This window comes from Lycorma delicatula, chromosome 9, assembly GCF_047948215.1.
Source record: "Lycorma delicatula isolate Av1 chromosome 9, ASM4794821v1, whole genome shotgun sequence".
Taxonomy (NCBI): domain Eukaryota; kingdom Metazoa; phylum Arthropoda; class Insecta; order Hemiptera; family Fulgoridae; genus Lycorma; species Lycorma delicatula.
The window spans coordinates 114,171,071-114,190,724 of NC_134463.1; the positions used below are offsets into that span (position 1 = coordinate 114,171,071).

A 19,654-nucleotide genomic window follows, 5' to 3' on the forward strand; every position below is an offset into this window, starting at 1 on the left:
CAGTCAACGAGTTGATTTCTAAATCTTTGCTTAACCATGATATAAACGTGCAAAACTCTATAAGTCGGTCCCCTCTTTCATTCCTTTTGCCCAGCCCGTATTCACCCACTATATTTCCTTCCTTGCCTTTTCCAATGCTTGCATTCCAATCTCCAACTATTATTAAATTTTCATCTCCTTTTACGTGTTTAATTGCTTCATCAATCTCTTTGTATATACACTCTACCTCATCATCATCATCATGGGTGCTTGTAGGCATATAGACGTTAACAATCGTTGTCGGTTTAGGTTTTGATTTTATCCTTATTACAATGATTCTATCGCTATGCGTTTTGAAATACTCTACTCTCTTCCCTATCTTCTTGTTCATTATGAAACCTACTCCTGCCTGCCTATTATTTGATGCTGAGTTAATTATTCTAAAATCACCTGACCAAAAGTCGCCTTCCTCTTCCCACCGAACCTCACTAATTCCTACTACATCCATATTTATCCTGTCCATTTCCCTTTTTAAATTTTCTAGCCTACCAACCTTTTTTAAACTTCTAACATTCCACGCTCCGACTCGTAGAATGTTATTTTTTAATTTTCTGGTGACCCCTTCCTTAGTAGTCCCCACCTGGAGATCCGAACGGGGGACTAGTTTACCTCCGGAATATTTTACCAAGGAAGGCGCCTCCATCATTGCTATATGAAAATGCAGAGAGCCACATTTTCTTGGAAAAAAAGGAGCTGCAGTTTTCCATTGCTTTCAGCTGCGCAGTACTCAGAGGACTGAGTGATGTTGATATGGGCGTTTAAGTCATTAACGCCCCTAACAACTACTGAAAGAGCTGCTGCCCTCTTTCAGGATTCATTCCTTAGTCTGGCTCTCAACAGATACCTCTCCGATATGGTTGCACCTTCGGTCCAGCTAGTCTGTATCCCTGAGCACTCAAGCTCCCTCACCAATGGCAAGGTCTCATGATCCATAGAGGAGGAGGGATGAACTAGGTTGATGTATTAAGATATCCAGGTTTAGTTAAGTTGGTAATAGAAGGATGGTAAAAGCTGTAGACAAAGACAAACATATTCAACAATAATCAAAAATGTTGGATAAAGTAAATATGTTAATATTAAAATATTAACGCAGAAGAAAAATCAATGGATAGTAACATCGTTTTATCAAATCAGTTACCTTACTGATATGTCTTAAAAAAAAAAAAAAAAAAAAAAAAAACTGCTGACTTTTAGTCTAATATAATATTACATAGTAAATGAAACAGTATTTATTACATTATTAGCCTAAAAGTAATATGTAATTTTTTTTTGAAATATATTCAGTATTTGTTTTTAAAACTGAGGATATATTTTTGAATCATTAGTGAGCTATCAAAATAATAAAGTAGGGTTTTCAGAGTTATTATTATTATTTTTAATCCTGAATTTGCTATTATATTTTCTGAAATACATGTAACTATTTTCAGCGATAAATATCTGTATTTATATTCGATAAATACGGTACATTACTACTAAGTGCTGTTAATAATTTTTAAACCTCCGCCAGTGTACTATGCGAACTCTACTGTTCGATATCTAAAGTTTTGTAACTCACAGGAACCTGACTCCGTCATCGTTCACTTCCGTGAAAGATCTGCCTCGTGTTTAGTTTGGTATGTATGAGGTTAACGTTGTTTAGAAGTTTTAATGTTTATTGTTTGTTTCATGCTGTACTAAGTTTAACAACATATTTTTTTCTTTTTATTACTATTAATTTAATTTAATTATTTAGATCTGTTCATTAATGAAACTTCTTTTTGTTACAGACGAGTAGTAATCGTCTTCACAAAACATGGTAAGTTTGAAATTTTCCTCCACATTGGTAGCTTTATATAATTATTTTTTAAGTGGTATTATATTATTTATTAATCTTCATCGACCAATTAAAATATTTTAGAAAAAGGAAGAAAAAGTCAACTTAAAAAGATGCAGAATAAATGTTCATGCAATCTATGACGGCTATTTTAATTTTTTTTTTCAAATATAATGGGAAAAGAATTCGCCCCAAAATATTTCGGTTATTTTATTTGGTCTTGTTACACACATACATTATATTTTCGTGACTATGGAAACTTAGATATTTAAGGAAGTGGCTACATGTGCTACTTAAACGAAACGACCCGTGTTAACTGTTATTTGTTTTATTTATTTTTAAATAAATATATATTTATCTGTTGACCGTGTAAGGTAACATCACTGTCTGAAGTGCTAAACCAAAATATTGTAATTAGAATTAAGTTGTCTCACAGAGACTGAAAGATAACCTTATTTGTGTTTATAAATCCTGACCTTACCTGACGTATAAAAGAATCAGATAAATACAATTTAGACACATATTTTGCATTTAACCTACATTCTGCTTAAGTTTTGCTATGATGCTTCTATTCCATGTATTTTAAAATATAGCGGATTCAGTTAATGTTGATAAGTGAAGTATGATTTAAAGTTTAATTCTTAGTGTTAAATCTTCTCTGGTAGTTATGAACTGAAATCTTGTGCATTTTGATTGTAGTTTATATTAATTGTTAGGTAATTAATATTAGATTTTTCACAGTTTCCACATGGAGTCAGCAGACAAACTGGTATATGTTTGTTAGCGTTACACCTGTGGTAAAGTAATTTATCTCGGTAATTACAGTTTTTTACTTACCGTACTGGATAAGTATTAAATTGTAAAGCTGTGATTGTTCCTGAGAGTTGGCTCTATTTTATAAGAGTAGCCATAGTTTTGGAACATACAGTTGTATATTTTTTGTGTTTGATTTATTATTCTACAAATAGCAATAGTTTATTAAAGAAAGGATAATTAGATTTTATTAGGTGTGATTTTTGTTTCAGCCTCGTGAAATAAAAGAAATTAAAGACTTCCTTCTGAAGGCAAGGAGGAAAGACGCCAAGTGTAAGTTTAATAATTTATTCATTTAAAAAAAAGATTTTTTTGAAACAGTTGACTGTACAAATGATGTATTCTTAGCATTCTGATTGTTGCATGTAGATTTTATGCTTTCCAAGGAACCTCTGATGTACAGCTAACAATTAAGCTCTGCTTTTATGAAATACCTAATGTATTGCTACTTTTTATGTAGTAGTGTTTCTTTACCTTTGAATGGGTTTGTTCCTAATTCTTAACTTAATGGGCAGAATAGGTATGCCTAATTAACGAAAATAGATTAAAATTACTATCTCTGTTCTACAATTAAAGCCTTACCAAAGTCAAACATTTTTTTAACATCCTTAATTCTATTGTAAAACAAATACACTTATTTCTCTAATTAGCCCTGAGATAACATGTGGTTTCAACTGAATAATATCTACCATGGCAAAGTATTTCATGATAGACTAATTGTAGTATGGTCAGTCCCAACTATTTACAAACATTTCAACATAAAAATCTGGAAAAAAATAGGGTATATTTAACATTGATAAAGCTAATCTGTGTGTTTTAAAGCAATTTTTTTACATGTATTAAATTCTTTTGCAAAAAATTGTATGAAAAAGTAGACATAACTTTAAATCTCTAATAATACTGTATTGATGTACATATGTTACAATTTACCAATTGTGTCTGATTGTTTTAGCTAAATTTTATTACTCATTAGATAATTGATGCATCAGATTTGACAAAAATATAAAATTGTGGATGCCTGATTAATAAGTAGTTTAGTAGTAAATAGTGATTAATAAGTAATTCTGATTTGCCTTTTTGTAAGTGGCAAAAAAAAAGAAAGTAAACTGTATGAAATTTTGCAGCATAATTATTTATATGGTGGTATCTCATGTAATTGTGCTTTATAAAACAGGAAAGTACCCTACATTTCCTGTTTTGGTTATAAATATATTGTTTTAAATCTGTCTCCTGATTATCTGTATTGCTGTAAAAACATCTTCGGTAGCTATTTCAGGTATAATCTAGATTCCCAGCTGGAATGTAATATTTTTTCACCTACCATTTCATCTACTCTAATTAAGTGACGTTTAACATATTTAAAAAGTATATATTCTTTATTGGCTAGTTTTAGCTGGTAAAGTATGTATGTAGATTAGTAGTATTTACTGCTTATTGTGATAACTACATTGATCAAATTTGTGAGTACACTAAAATTTGCTGCCAAAAAATTATTGAGTTCTAAGATCTATATTGTAATTATATTTTTTATGTTTCTACAGTCTGTGCAGTGAAGTAGCTTTTCCAAATTTCACACTGTAAGATTATATGATCTATTTTTAGTATTTTTTCATAGGTGCAATTTTTATAAACTACATGTTAAAGAAAATGCTGATTTTAATTATTAGTACAAGGTAACATGAGATCCAACAATCACACTTTTAAACAAATATACCTGACCATTTTCTATTCAAAATTTCAGGACAGGTCCACTCAGCAAAATTACTGAATTGGGTAACTACATATTGAAAGTGTAATTAATTTTAATTATAGAAACTTTTTGTGATTCTATCACATTTCTAGTAGAATATCTTGAAATTTTTTTTGCTGCTATGATTTCCTTTTCTTTCACAATAACACAGCTACAAACACCTTTGTTTGTAGTCTGTGTTCTTTTTGGGATTCTTTGATTCTTATTGTTGTGAATTTACTTATTTATGTAACCTTATTCTCTTTCCAAAGTAGGTAGTTAATTTTCTCCATTATCAGCGGTATTATATTTTGAACACTATGTTCAGTTTTGTTTTAACTAGGGTTTTGTAATAATTTAACCCACCAAAAAAAGCAGGTGGGTTATTTTCAACGACATCTTCCAAAAACCCACATTTTTTTAGCTCACCTTTTCACATTTTAGTGTAAAAAGAATGTTATAATTAGGTTCTTATAGACGACAATTACATCTTAATTATTGTACAATGTGTTTACTCTGAAAAATTTGTAATGCTCATAAAATTTTAGTAATTAGTAACAATAAAAATTATAAGCCTGTCCATAGGTATACTGGAAACATTTGTGTTAAAATTTTGTTGGGGAATATACATAACAAAAATTAAGTCTTGTTTCATTTGGAGAAAATTTTACAAGTTCACCAATTTTTTGGCTTTTTCCTTTCCTAAATTGTTTCCCAATTTTGACCATAGGTGAAGAATTTCCTTCCAAGTTATGTAGTACTTGCAGGACAAGAAAAGGTGGCTTTTTTATTCATATAAATTCATGCAACTAAAATTTATTTGGTTGCTTCAAAATTGTTAATTTTTTGTAATCTTTTTTATGTTTTTCTCATATACATTGGCAGTCCGAAATAGGTCGTTTATATTCTTACTCTAACCTGCTTGTGAGTGGTGGCCATTTTTGTTTAGGAGTGCATGCTAATTTTTTACTTTTCAGACACTAGTGTAAACTTCATTATCTTTGGACTGGATTATGCTAAAACATTGCTACATACACCATTTTTTTCATCAAATTCTTTTGAATTTAAGTCCTTTAAATTAAAAGCCTTAATAGGTGAAAATGATCTTCAAAGTTTATAAAAATTTAACAAATTCCAGTTTTTAGAGCTTAAATTTGTATTGAAGAGGTGAAATTTGTAAGATGATTTATTATTATGTCTGCTACCATAGTATAACTAGAATAAGAACATTGATAAGCGTTTACTTTTTTTAATAAATTTTCAAAAAATTAATTTTTTTTAAAGTTTGGGGCTCGATTTCTGGTAGAGCTTGGGATAAAAATGCAATTTTTCTACAAAGTATACATACATCCATATAAGAACACACTACAATCAAAATTTTAACTTTGATATTTAAATCAGAACCAAATTATGAATTTTCAAAATATGCACAAATAATGAGCATTTGCCCCTTAACCAATCTTAAACTTGTCCAGTGTACTCATTTTAATAGGCCTAACAATATAGTACCACAAGTTTTCAAGAAATATTTCTTATGAAGTACTTTAGACATTTGTGGGTGCTAAATATTCATGAAGTTATTAAGAGTAAAATTTCATTGCTGCTTAAAACCCAAAAGGAAGCTCAGTTAAACCCAGCAAACAGTTAAAAATCCAAGTTTTTCTCAACCCTGGTTTTTTTCAAAATGCCTCGAGTTTTAATTAATCAATTTTTTTTTTTTTGTATGCTGTACATGTATTGTAGTCTTATTAATAAATAATGGTTGTTTTTTGATAATAATAACTTTTCAAGTTTTTCAGCTTTATTCAAGGCCTGATATTTGTGTATTATCATGTATTTATTTCATAATACTATCTGTAGTCAAACGTGATACTCACTTTCCTTTCCCTCAACTTTGCTTTATTAAACAATACTGTACTTGTGTGGCCGCTTTTAAAGTAAAAACAATCTTATATAGTTATAATAATGAAAAATTTTGCTTGGATTATAGTTTATACTTATGCAAATAAAAGTAAAATATTTAGGTTCAATATATATATATATATATTTATTTATTTTTATGCATGTGGAAACATTACTAATCATAAAAGAAGTTGTAAATATCATAAAAGCATTTACTATAAATTTTAGGAGTTGTAAAGTATAGTTAAAGAAATGGTTTAAAAATAAATATTTGATGAATATGGAACCATTGTAAAAAGTTACAAAAAATTATATCTTGTAATTGTTCAGATATGTTAAGATAAGACACCTATTAAATGTAAATTGTCTCTTCGTGTTGTAGTCAGCTTGCAGAAAAATGGTACACCATAATAATTTATCAACTGTATGTATATTTTGTACTTACACACTCCTTTTTCTTTTTCCTCTTTAGCCTCCTGGAATTACTGTTCAGGTATTACTTCAGACGGTGATATGTATGAATGTAAATGAAGTGTAGTCTTGTACAGTCTCAGTTTGACCACTCCTGAGATAAGTGGTTAATTAAACCACATATCTCAGGAATACCCAACCACCAAAGAAACACTGGTATCCACAATATAGTATTCAAATCTATATAATTGCCTTTATTAGGACTTGAACACTGGAACTCTCGACTTCCAAATCAGTTGATTTGGGAAGACGCATTCACCACTGGACCAATGTGGTAGACTGTTCTTACATAGTCTTAAAAAGTGTTCTGTTTACTTTGAAACAACTCTTTTTTTGTCTGTAATTAGCCGTGGGTTATGCTCTGAAGGCAGTGGATTTTTTATTTTTTTAGCAAATAATTCAAACTATTATTTATAATTTATTATAATTTAATGGAAATAACAGACCCACTAAATGTTATACTGTGGTACATGAGTTAACAGATTGTGTAAATTCTTCTTTTACAGGTACCATATTCTTTGTTTTGACTTCTATATAATAACTATCATCAGCAATTTAGGAAAAAAAAAATTTCTGCACAGAACAATTCAGTTCATTTTTGTAATTTAAATATATAACAGCTAGTAAAAGAAAACCCTATTTTAAGTCAATGTTTTAGTTTTAATTGTTATTTAATACAATTTATCAAAATGATTCTTAAATATATAAAACGGCCCATCATTCTGCTCTTTTAGTAGATTTGATCTTTGTAACTACTGTAAAAGCAGTAAATAGTTTTTTTTTAATAAAATAAAAATGACAGTTAACAAATCTTTTGATTTAAATTTATAAAGCAAAAATTGTGGCACAATCTAAGTATTATGAAATATGTAAATTAACTTGATTAAGAAATAGACTACTTACGCATTAAAAAAAAAATGACGACAAAATTTTATTAATACCTTGCTGTCTTAGTTATTTATTTTTATAAAGTGGAAAAGTAATTATAAATAAAAAAAAGTTACTTATGATTTTTTTTGTGGATGGGGGGGGGGAATAATAGTTTATGATGAAGTTTTATTATAAAATTAATAATTAAAAAAAAAAAAAATTGTTATTTTTTCTGCTCCGCTCCTCCAAAATCACCTTCCAAGAAGATTTTTTTTTCTTTGTTTACTGTGTTACATGGAAAATTTTTTTTAAATTCACAAAAAAAATATCCCAATAAAAAATTAGTAGTGAGTGAATTATGATGAAATTTTATTGTAATATTAATACTAAAAGTTTAATAAACAAAAAGATATGAAAAATTTTAAAAATTGACATTTTTAAACTTTGGTCACCTCCCACACACTCCTAATATTGTCTTCAAAGAATTTTTTTAGGGTTGCTTGCATTACTATTATGTGAAGGAAGACATTAAAAATGATGGTTAAAAAATATGCAATTAATAAATGGGGGATTGGGGGTCCAAATTGACCCCAACCTTCACTCCTGGAGGTATTGACTCCATAATTTTATTAATTAATTGCTCCTTATATATGAGTACAAAAATCATCAATATTATATATATATATATATACAACATATATAACATATATATGAGTACAAAATTTCATGAAAAATCTGTGGTTTATCCAGCCAAAAGTTATTAATTTTTAAATATATCTATGCACATATGAATTTCCCCCTGTATTTTTTTTTGTTTTTTGGGGTCCCTGGGTCATAAAGTTAAATATTTGAAAATCAATGCTGTTTAAAATATAATAAATTTATTCATTAAAGTTTAAAAACTCAGTTGACACGTAGGGTGGGGGTGAATTGCTGGATCTTTGCAACTGAGTTCTTGCAAGTTACGACATCTTGAATTGTACTAATTCTTCCACCGTACTATAAGAAGTGCTGACACTAATCTAAGTAGAACTACTGCACATATATGTGTATTTATGCTTTCAAACCTGATGAGTAATAAAAGTAAATTCAAGTACGAGATTTGAACAAAATTTTTTATAAATTAAATGTATACATTGTGGAAAAATGTTTACTTTTTGAAAGAAAAAAAAGGTTGGAAAACACTTGCATAAGAACCACAATCTAGTGATTTTTCACTTTTGTTTTATAAATTAAATACTTCTTATTTTAGTGCTATAGATTTGATATTTTGTTGGTGTTTATATATGCTGTTTTCTTTCAGCTGTAAAAATAAAGAAGAACCCAGAAAATACCAAATTCAAGGTTCGGTGCTCAAGGTTTTTATACACCTTAGTTATTACAGACAAGGAGAAGGCTGAAAAATTAAAACAGTCATTACCTCCAGGTATTACATAAATATATTTTTTTTCTTAACCTTAATATCAAAGGTACAATTGATTTCATAATTATATGTAATTGAATTATTTTCTGTTATTGTTTAATTGGTGGTGGCCAGATTTTTAATACACAGAAGATCTGTGATCTGAAAGAAGTAAAAAATTACTGTTAATACTTATGCCATTACTGAAACTGCTATGAACAAACCCAAATGGAACTAAGCTGAACTATGCTGTTTTTTCTATCTTTGGAAACCAGGATGTTGCTGCTCTATACTCTTTCCACATTCTTATTTTTTCTGTTGTGTTAATCATTTTTACATTTTCAATTACCTGTTTTGTACAACCCATCTTTATCTTCTTCTAAAATGTTACCACTTACATCTTTGAATCACCAAATTAACTATACCTGGATGTCTTCTTTATTTTCAGGATTTACGAGTGTAATCCTAGTATATTATTTGCGTAAAAGCAAACAACTCCTCAACATCTAATCTACTAATAAAAATGCTGTTCAATTTTTTTCCAGCTCATTTTCAGTTTGTGTCAAATGAACATTGCAATCTGTAGAAATTAGATTGCTCTCTTTGGGTGGTTACTTCACTCAGACCTTATTTTTAATTACTTTTTATTACTTCTACATATAAGTTAAAAGTTAAAATGTAATGAAGATAGACTACATGTGTTTGATCAAAAAATACATTCAATTTTAAAATTTTCTGTGCTGTGTAAGTTCAATCGTCAATTTTTTGACGATTAACACACTTGTGTTAACACACTTGTCTCTAATGTATATTTACATCGGTAGCCATATTGGATGCTTAGTTTATTGTTTGCCTTTGAAAAGACTGTGTGTGTTTTTGTATGGTCTGCGATTTTTAACTTCTGGAAAAAATGGAACAAGGCACTTGCATTAGATTTTGCTTTAAGAATGGAATAAGTGCAGCTCTGCATCGGAAATGTTGAGTGTTGCTTTTCATGATTTTTCTATGAATAAAACAAGTTTTTACAAGTGGTGCATATGTTTTCAAGAGGGCTATGAAGATGATAGCACCCTGGACATCCCAGTACATCAGACACATCAATACCCAATCACAATGTCAAAAAAATTAAGAAATGATTATGGACAATCGCCAAATCATTATCAGAGAGATAGCTAATGATGTTGGCATACCATTTGCTTATGTCAAGCAATTTTTTTTTGGACATGAAATATATAGCAGCCAAAATTGTTGAATTTCTACAAAAACTGATACTGAATGGATATTGCTCAGGAGTTCCTCAATGAAGAGAACGACAATCCAAAACTGCTGAAACGGGTCATAGCTGGTGATAAAACACGGGTGTATGTGTATGATATCGAAACTAAGGCCCAATAGTCTCAATTAAATTTTTCTGAAGAGCCAGCACTGAAAAACTTGTTAAGTCTGATCGAATGTGAAGGTTCTCTTCCTTTGTTCTTTGATTTCAATGGTGTAATGTATCACGAGTTCTTGCCACCATTTACAGTCAAGAAGTACTACCTGGAAGTTCTATGCAGTTTGCAAGAAACAATCCAAAGGAAATGCTCAGAGTAGTGGCAAAACAATTCATGGCAATTGATCCATGAGAATGTATCTGCTCATATTTCACTGCTTGTTCGTAAATTTTTACACCGTATGTCTGAAAAGATCCTGAACTAAATTAAATAAAAATACGGATTTAAAGATAAACGAATTTACTCACATCAGCCCTGTACATAGAACCCTTCTCTAGTTATACACTAGTTGCAGCGCCAGTCTATGCTCTGGGGAAATCACTTTGTGGGATTGCCTTCAACTGCTCAATGCAAGCCTTATGGATGGCCAGAATGTTATCGAAAAAGCGGCCTTTCATCTTCAACTTGAGTTTTGGGAACAGAAAATAGTCTGCTGTAGCCAAGTCGGGTGAATAGGGTAGGTGTGGTATAAGATTGTGATTTAACTTGCAGCGTAATAATGTGTTAAACCTGTTGCCATGTATGCCAGGGCATTGTCATGCAAGAGAGTCCAACCACCCAGATCACGATACTCAGGCCGGATTTGACAAATGTGACACATCAGATGTTAATTACTTTAAAGTAGAATTTAGAATTCATGGTTTGACCAGTTAAAGGAACCAGTAAAGGATAACCTTTTGCCATTGAAGTGACAGACAGATTCGCTGAAGGAGCTAATTGCCATACCAAAAAATTGCTTTCCAGTGGTCTATCAAAGATCGGAAAAAGCAGTGGTACAAATATATTATATCAGAAGGAAGTACTTTAAAGATGAAACAATCAATATTGATGAATAAAAAAAGATTTTTTGGAAAAATCAAACCTAAATTATTTGTTTAAAAGTGTGTTTATTACCCATTTAACAAAGTTGTACATTAAACATACATAAAAAAAAGTTTTTTTACCCCAATTTATTGGATTTCATTCCAGATTTTAAAAAAAATTACTGCAGATACAGTTCTGAGACCTAATTTATTCGATTTTTTCAGGTCAAACCATAAGAAATCACTAATTTTGCACCTTAATTAACGCCCTAAAAATTTCAGTACGTCCTCACTTCACTCGGGGTGAAGTTTATATGAACTTTTTCCATTATTTTCATTAAGTTATTCAAATTTTCAATTGAATATAAGTAGGTTATGAAAGTCCTGGGAGTACTTTGTGATACACTATAAATATTTATATATAAGCTAGTAAAAAAAAAAAATTTTGATTAATCAATTATATTTTCTTAAGTCTACCTTCAAGAATTAATTTCTAGGACTAACATGGCCCTTAAGGAGTACAGAGCATTAATGTGCTCTTTCTGAAACTTGACCAGTCTTCATATAAAACATTTTCTAGCACATGTTCTTAAAATTTTATAATGATTCTTTCTGCCTTTTTTTCACAAGATATTAAATGATCCTGATATTCCTTTTTATCTTATTGTCTTTGTTAGTTACAGTTACACAATTTAAAAGCTCTTTTTTTTTGTCTCATTTTATGTGTAGTATATTCAACCCTCCACACAGACAGTGTGAATCAAATATGTTAGTTTAGCATCTCATCACAAATCAGGTAATTTGTTTTGTCTACGTTTTTCTAGATTTCTATGTCTATAGAATCTTACGTCTGAATTTTCTGCTTTCATCCAAAAGTTTTTGTATATTTCTTGTTATTCATAAGTTTCTACCTTTAAGTCCCTCTGCTGCATTAATTATTTCCCTTTTTAACTTTATCAATTCATGAACTCCTGAGCTTGTATCCATTGTTTATTCAGATATTTAATTTGGATCTTTTTCATTTCAGTGTGCTTTTTCCCACATATTTCTTATTTTATTCACAAACTTCTGCTATTTATTCTTCATAATTAATTTAACTATCAGAATCTGTATTTATTTCTGCATGTTAAAGTCTGTAACAAGATTTTGAGTATTATTGAGAACAAGATTTTATAAAGTATTGATTATAGCCTCTTGTAGCTTACTTTGTTTTCAGTTTTGTTTAACATGCTTACCTGTTTTATGATTAAGAAAAAATGGAAATTAAAATCTACATATTCTCTGTTATAATACTCAATTTTCAAAGTAAAAGTAACAGTTGTAGACTGTTAACTTTTATTTTCTTATTACTTGTTATTGATCATTTCATGTGACAAACAGTACCATAAAGAATGACAAGAGGAAAATTCTTATTAAAGTGTAGTTTTTAGTGTCATTAATTTTCAGTATTTTAAATGTTTCTTTTTTATTTTTTTTGCAGGTCTTCAAGTTAAGGAAGTCAAATAATATGTGTATTTTTATCAATAAATTACTGTAAACTTATACATTTTTTTTTACTGTTTTTATTTCTTGATATTAAAAAGAATTCCTGTTACTATATTGTGATCTTTTTCCATTCTAAAATTTCTATGCTTTTGTAAATTACTAAGAAGTATAAATAGTTTATGAAATGAAAAGAATAAATAATCATACTAAAATTTCTATGCTTTTGTAAATTACAAAGAAGTATAAATAGAATAAATAATCATAAAGAAGTAGATATTTCTTGTCAAATAAACAAGAAAATCCAAGTGTGATAAGTACATCAATATTCAATATTATATATATATATATATATATATATATATACATACAAATAAAAAATAAATGGCCAAAGTCTCTTTTCCTTAAAAATTCTTGAAAGTGAATGGATCCCTTTTTTCAATTCAACATAAGTATGAACATTTTATGTGTAAAAAAAAACCATTGTCCTCATTTTTTCTCAAACTATAATAAAGTTTTATGCTGTGGTTGAAATACAACCACCAAAGAACATTGGTATCCACAATCAAGCATTAAGCATTAAAGTCTATATAAAAGCAACTATATACAAGGACTCTTGATGTCAAAAGAGTGTGTGTGTGTGTACATGAGAGAGAGATGTTGGCCAAACTGGATGTAGAAAAAGTTCAAAAAATTTCATATGAACAAATAAATATCTTTGTAAAAGTGGATCGAAAAAATTATGCAGTCACAATCTTGTGCATACAATTTTATTTCTAATAAAGAGATGTTTTTAATTCAGTTGTTGAAATAAAAATGGGCACAAAATTGTCAGACTATAATTATTTATAATTATTGTGATCGGTAAAAAAAGTCACTAAAACACTTAACATATCTAATAAAACATAATTTGATAAAATTTATATTTATGGAGCTATTAATGATAAAAAAGTTTTGACATTTGCCAACTTTTATTTTGTAGATGTTGGACACTAAATTTCATTAAAATATCTTGATCTGTTCTTAGATGTAAATTTTTATTGAAAAAATAAAATAAAATAGCAGACAGCCAGGAAAATGAAAATAGGGTGTGGTCCAGATGCACTTATTTTTTATGTCCTCAATCGGTCCTTTAAGTTTACTCAACATCCTGTGAATTTGTTTAAATTTTGCTGTTTTCATTCACAATTCCTTTTTATCTTAATACATTTTGCACAGAATTTTATGTTGTTTATTGTATAATGTTTTAAATGACATTTCATGTCATGTTCTAACTACCCTTGTTATTCCCATCACAGTAATGTGTATTAAATAATATTTTGAATTTAATATTAAAAATGCTTATAACTATAAACACAAAAAATGATAACCAAAAGAATTAATTATAACCATAAAAAATAATTCTTTATTCTTTTAGGTAACAACAGGTATTTTGACCTAATAGTAATGATAAAATTTATTTTACCTAGTCTTCTTTACTTAAAGCTTTCTTCGACAAGAGTATCCAAGAAGTTGCTCCATAAAAAAAAACTACTGACAGAGTTAAAAGACATTGTACTGCTTTAAAAAGTGTAGTGATAAAATTCATCTAATTCTCCTTTAATTATTAATAAAATAAAATTTCACTTGGCTACTCCAAAAATGGAGTAGTAATGATTTATCTCTATTGTCAACTCTTCAATTTTAAATATGTGCGGTTATCAATTTTTTTTTTTAATTTTTCCAAAAATTGGAATACTTTTTTTTAACTTTCTTTCATTAATATAAAGCTAACATTACAGATTATAGTAAGACAAAATTCCTTCACTTGAACTGGAGGGAGTATCAAATTAAGCTAATTTGTAACCATTTCACTTGTGCTTACTAAATTTTTAGAACTCATTCAGTGGAATTTGGAAAAAATTAAGGATAACATTCCAGTTAAATCACATCTTTAACTCCAGTTCTTGCTGAACATGCAAGTTTTGCTTTAGGAAAGAGATAACCAATTAAAAGACTATATAATAAAACTTCACAAATCTGCATATGCTAGTTAAAACCAAACAATGACAATGTGGAAAAATATGACAATGTTGTGTAATTTTAGAAAGTACCATGTTTTTGAATCTCATTCTCATTACTATGTACAATGTAGGTTTCTTCTTTCTATATCTATTTTGCAATTTATTTACATAAAAATGGTAGTTACAATTACTGTGTAACTATGTTTTAGTTATTTCTTATTAATTTATAATTCATATTCATACATAAAATACTGTTCATTCTAGAACTTTATACTTTAGTTTCAGAATTTTGCATGTCCATAGATTCACATTCACTGGTTGTATCTTCTGATACATTAACTAGTGGTATTGTTTCTTCAATTTGTTTTTTGGTATCATCATCTGATCTCTTTTTCTTTAGACCTAAAACAAATAAATCTCATTAAAAAATTTATTGATTCAAGGTAAATCAATGTGTTTGTTTACATTTACAAATTTTATCTATAAATATCAAATACATCAGAAACAATATTCTAAATGAACATAGTTTAAATCGTACACATTCTTCTCATAATATTGCATAACAGGTATTTCAAACCCTAATGCAAACTGCATTCTCACATCCAACAACACACCACTCATTGCTTCAAAAGGTAGTCTAAAAAAGCTTAATATAAAGCAAATGCGGTTGAGATACAGTTACAGGTTTTTTAAATTATTTTCATATATAAAGAAGTGCAAGATAGTTAATTTAAAAAAAACATTCTTTCATGGATATCAACAATCAAACTTTTTATTTAATTGCTTCTTACCTCTATTTATTGTACAAACCAAATTTTAGTTTCTCGGATATAATTGTTCTTCTTCTGTGATGTAACAATAATAATGAAATTTAAAGTTAAATGTTAATAATGCCATCAGCTGATTGATGTTGCTTGTGACAGTACCATATGGTGTTATTTCATTTGCAGCTAATTTGTTTAAATGATTGCATAAGTTTTAATTTAATACTGAGTACATTTGTCTATTATTAACTTCTACAGCAAGTCCCTTATTCCAGAGATTCTGGATAAAAAAATAATTTTGTTGTGTCTATATTTATAGAGAATATAATCCATTGTTCAAACAATGGTATATTAATCTGTCTATTTACATATTTACCCCAGTCTTACTTTGTTGGGATGCATGTAAAGCAGCATAGATATTAGAAGCACTAATAAAAGCTGTTGTCACTGATAGAAGTTAGGTTTATTATAACCATTTGAATAGTGATGGTGTCCCTTGGAATGAATATCACTTGCTTTTCATTAGGTATGACTTACTAGTGTGCTTCAGAATATTTTCTGAAACTAGAAGGAAACTAGAAATTGCTTGATTTTTTTGTAATATTCACACAATAGTTCCTGTAACGATCTATTATGATTGTATGTATTAGTAAGTGCCTTTCCTGGGATACTGGTTATTCTTGAGAATGGCTGTAGTGCTTTCAGAGAAAACTAACGATTCATATCAGATTGCCTACAACCAAAAGATTATGTTTTGCAGATGTAGGTTGATTATATAAGTTGTTTTGGATGTCAGTAGCCTGGCCTATGAATATCTTAAAACAGTGATTTAAGATCTTCAGAATAAGATAAATGTGTGAGATGTAAATATGTTAGATGAGAAAAAATAATATTTCTTTATAACTATAATACTCCTAAAATACATTTATTTTTGTTAAGCTAAAAACTTAAATTTTGAATTCTATATAATTACTGTATGGTGCTAGATAGAATAGGAAACTGCACTCTTTCAGGTGATGTACATTTTTTTGTATAGACCAACTGAGAACCACATTAAACAGCATTAAGACTTTTTCTCTTCCAAAATTCTCTGACCAAGTTGCTGTTTTCTCTTCTCAGTTCAAGCCTTTTTAAGTTTATTATTATTAATGTTTTATTTTTATGGATATTCTGTTTCAATTGTTTTCCTGAATTATCTCAGTTCAAAATTTGTCTTTTTTCCTATCAATTTAAGTTTTAAGATTCTTTTCTGTCTTTTAATTATTTTGTTTTTGTCTTCTTTCTGTTTCAAAAATATTAAAAATTTGTTTTAGTCTTGTCATTGACCATTCTGAAGAAGTGAATTTCTCCAGATTTTGATAAAATATTTGTCTATCTTAATTTTTAAATCCAATCTTCTAGTTTTGGTCCATAAATTCTTCTTAAAATCATTTCTCAACTTTCTGATGTTTGTTTTAGAGAAGGTATTCAAATATTTGAACTGTATAAGATCGCTGGTTGAATCACTCTCTTATAACGTAGAAGTTTTGCATTTCTCCAGATCAATTTTAAGTTACAGATCTTACCGTCACATGATGGATAATGGATAGTGAATAATGAGAATCATAGTTATAATGAACTTTCTCCATTCTATCTGCTGTTATTTTCATCCCTTCATTCTGTAATATGAGGGCGGTCAAGAAAGTAACTTATGTTTGTGCCTAGTGAGGAGATGGTTGGGGATAGAGCTGCCATCTTGGCATCAAATTGTTTCTACTACACTCAGCATGAATCAAGCTGTCGTACCGTGTGGACTGTGATTTTTCTACTTTGTTTTTATTGTGAATTATTAAAATGTGCGTTTCAATAGAAAATCCTGTGAGTTTTGAGGTGCATTCAGTGATTAGGTTTTTACTGGCAAAAACCTCAAATCAATTGAAATTCATTAGCAACTTTGCTGATGTAATAATGAGTAAATGTGGAGTGAGGCAGTGATGCATTTAGTTTAAAAATGGCTGCACCAATGTTCATGATGAGGACTACAGTGGTCGGCCTAGCCTTGCGACTGATGAACTGATGAAAATCAACGATAAAATTCATTCATGAAAATTGCCACATATGATTATGGAACTCTTGCTTCATTAACCCCAAATTTCACGAAGTTTACTGTATCTGGGAAGCTTGGTTATCACAAGTTTTGTGCAAGACGGACGGGTGCCAGATTTCTACAGAGAAGAAATTGAAAAGCTTGTGCATTGTTATAAGTGCCTCAATTTAAATGGTTACTCTGTAGAAAAATAATTTAAGATTGTCCCTTTCAAATGTATATAATAAAATTTCTTTTTTTTATTTCAAAATGTAAGTTACTTTTTGGACAGCCCTTTTATGTTCTGGGTGATCATTTCTCCAAGATATTTGAATGTTGCTACTCTTTTGATCTTCCTTCTGTGATAATAATTTTATATATATATAAAATTTTGATAATATATTATCAAAATCCATTCCAAGTGTTGTATAAATAATAATTAAAATTAGTATAAGTAAGTAAATGTAAAGATTGAATGTAATTTTAAAAGCTTTTTAAGTATGTAAAACAGATTGTCATCGACATTCATCCTTTTGTAGAGTTAATTTATCTTACTATTCAACTGGCTATAATTACTTCTCACAAAATACAGATTCAATTAAAAATTTTTATGGACTTTTCATGAAGAAATTGGTTTTTTAAGTAACAATAATTTAAAATCAACCCAAGAACAATCATACATATTTGTTTAGTATTTACCAAAAAATGAAGTTACTGTATTGCTTTCAAAACTACAGAAAAATTACACAATTCTTACAACAACCTAAAACAAAATTTATATTGACTCATGTCATTTTAATTCGGCATAAAATGAATTATTAACCTATCATTTTTTTTGGTGTAATTACATTAAATTAACACTTTTATCTTTTAACTTAAGATTTTTAGAAAACATTCATTTTGGACATTATAAACTCTTTTGAGTATGATATTGTTTATAAGTAACAGATTAAGTGAAATTAAACTAAAACTACATACACCTATGAATAGAATATTGTTTATATTTTGTTTACATACGTGAAATTCCAAAGAAGCAAACAATTTTCAGACAAGGATATAGTAGATTTTGTAATGTTAAAATAAATATAGTCATTAAAATGATGTGTTCAATTGATATAAAAATTGACCATGATTCCTCACTAAAATCAAAAATATTAAAGTTAAGTAAAGCAATTTACCGCTTTTGCTTTTTAGATTATAACATTATTCAGATTGATTTCTATACTCGTCAAGAAATGCCAGGGTCATTTTTTAAATAAGTTTTATTAAAATTAGAATGATATTGTCAGCTGTAGTTGAAGTATTATTATGATCTCTTTTCTCAACAACATTAAACTTACAATTAGTTAAACACAAGTACAAAATTCAGACAGCATTTATCTGTTATATATTTTAAGATCACATTCTCATTTTAAAAAGTGATAAATAATTATAGTAATTCTTTAATATAGCATTGCCTACTTATTTGTTATGTCTTATTACAGCAAAACTAAAATCTACATCCTAAGCTTAAGAGTCTGTAACCATTCAATAAAAGTTTAAATGTCAGAAGATGCTTGTTTGATGAGATTTCTTTATAATAATTTTACATTGTTTAAAAATTTATATACACATTCAAGGGATGTTGTTAACTTGATTGCCATGAGATTTCACATGGAGTCTCACCTTGTGCTAGTAAAAAGCCACATAAAAAACCTAACTCTTCCCAATTGGTTACTATTCATTTTCGACAAATAATAACTCTGTGTTTTATATAATTGTTTTTATTATCTTAAGAAATTTAACCACCAAACACAGTAAGAGAAAAACCTAAAAAAAACAAATACCAATAGTTGACTTTCACAGGATCCTGCATTATCAGTTGGTACATAATTCTATAATTACATAAAGATAAAAAAAAACGTTAAAAATTTAGAAAACCTTTAACAATCAAAAAACTTGTAACACAACTTCATTGCCATACTGAAATGATGTATATTATAATTACTAAATCAATCATTATGTG

General features: G+C 28.7%; 1 protein-coding gene across 1 annotated transcript; it reads left to right on the plus strand.

The window, feature by feature from the left end:
* Positions 1-1,554: 1,554 nt before the first annotated feature.
* Positions 1,555-12,879, plus strand: RpL38 (ribosomal protein L38). The gene is made up of 5 exons (XM_075375465.1): positions 1,555-1,652; positions 1,806-1,834; positions 2,878-2,938; positions 8,941-9,063; positions 12,816-12,879. Exons 2-5 carry the CDS (start codon positions 1,832-1,834, stop codon positions 12,839-12,841), a joined length of 213 nt encoding a protein of 70 aa, XP_075231580.1. The 5' UTR covers positions 1,555-1,652; positions 1,806-1,831; the 3' UTR covers positions 12,842-12,879.
* The last annotated feature ends 6,775 nt before the right edge of the window (positions 12,880-19,654 follow it).

What these genes read in the sequence shown, in the direction of transcription:
- RpL38 (XM_075375465.1), top strand. An exon ending in AAGGAGGAAAGACGCCAAGT is followed by an intron (nt 2,939 to 8,940) that starts GTAAGTTTAATA and finishes GTTTTCTTTCAG; the next exon opens with CTGTAAAAATAAAGAAGAAC. An exon ending in AAAACAGTCATTACCTCCAG is followed by an intron (nt 9,064 to 12,815) that starts GTATTACATAAA and finishes TTTTTTTTGCAG; the next exon opens with GTCTTCAAGTTAAGGAAGTC.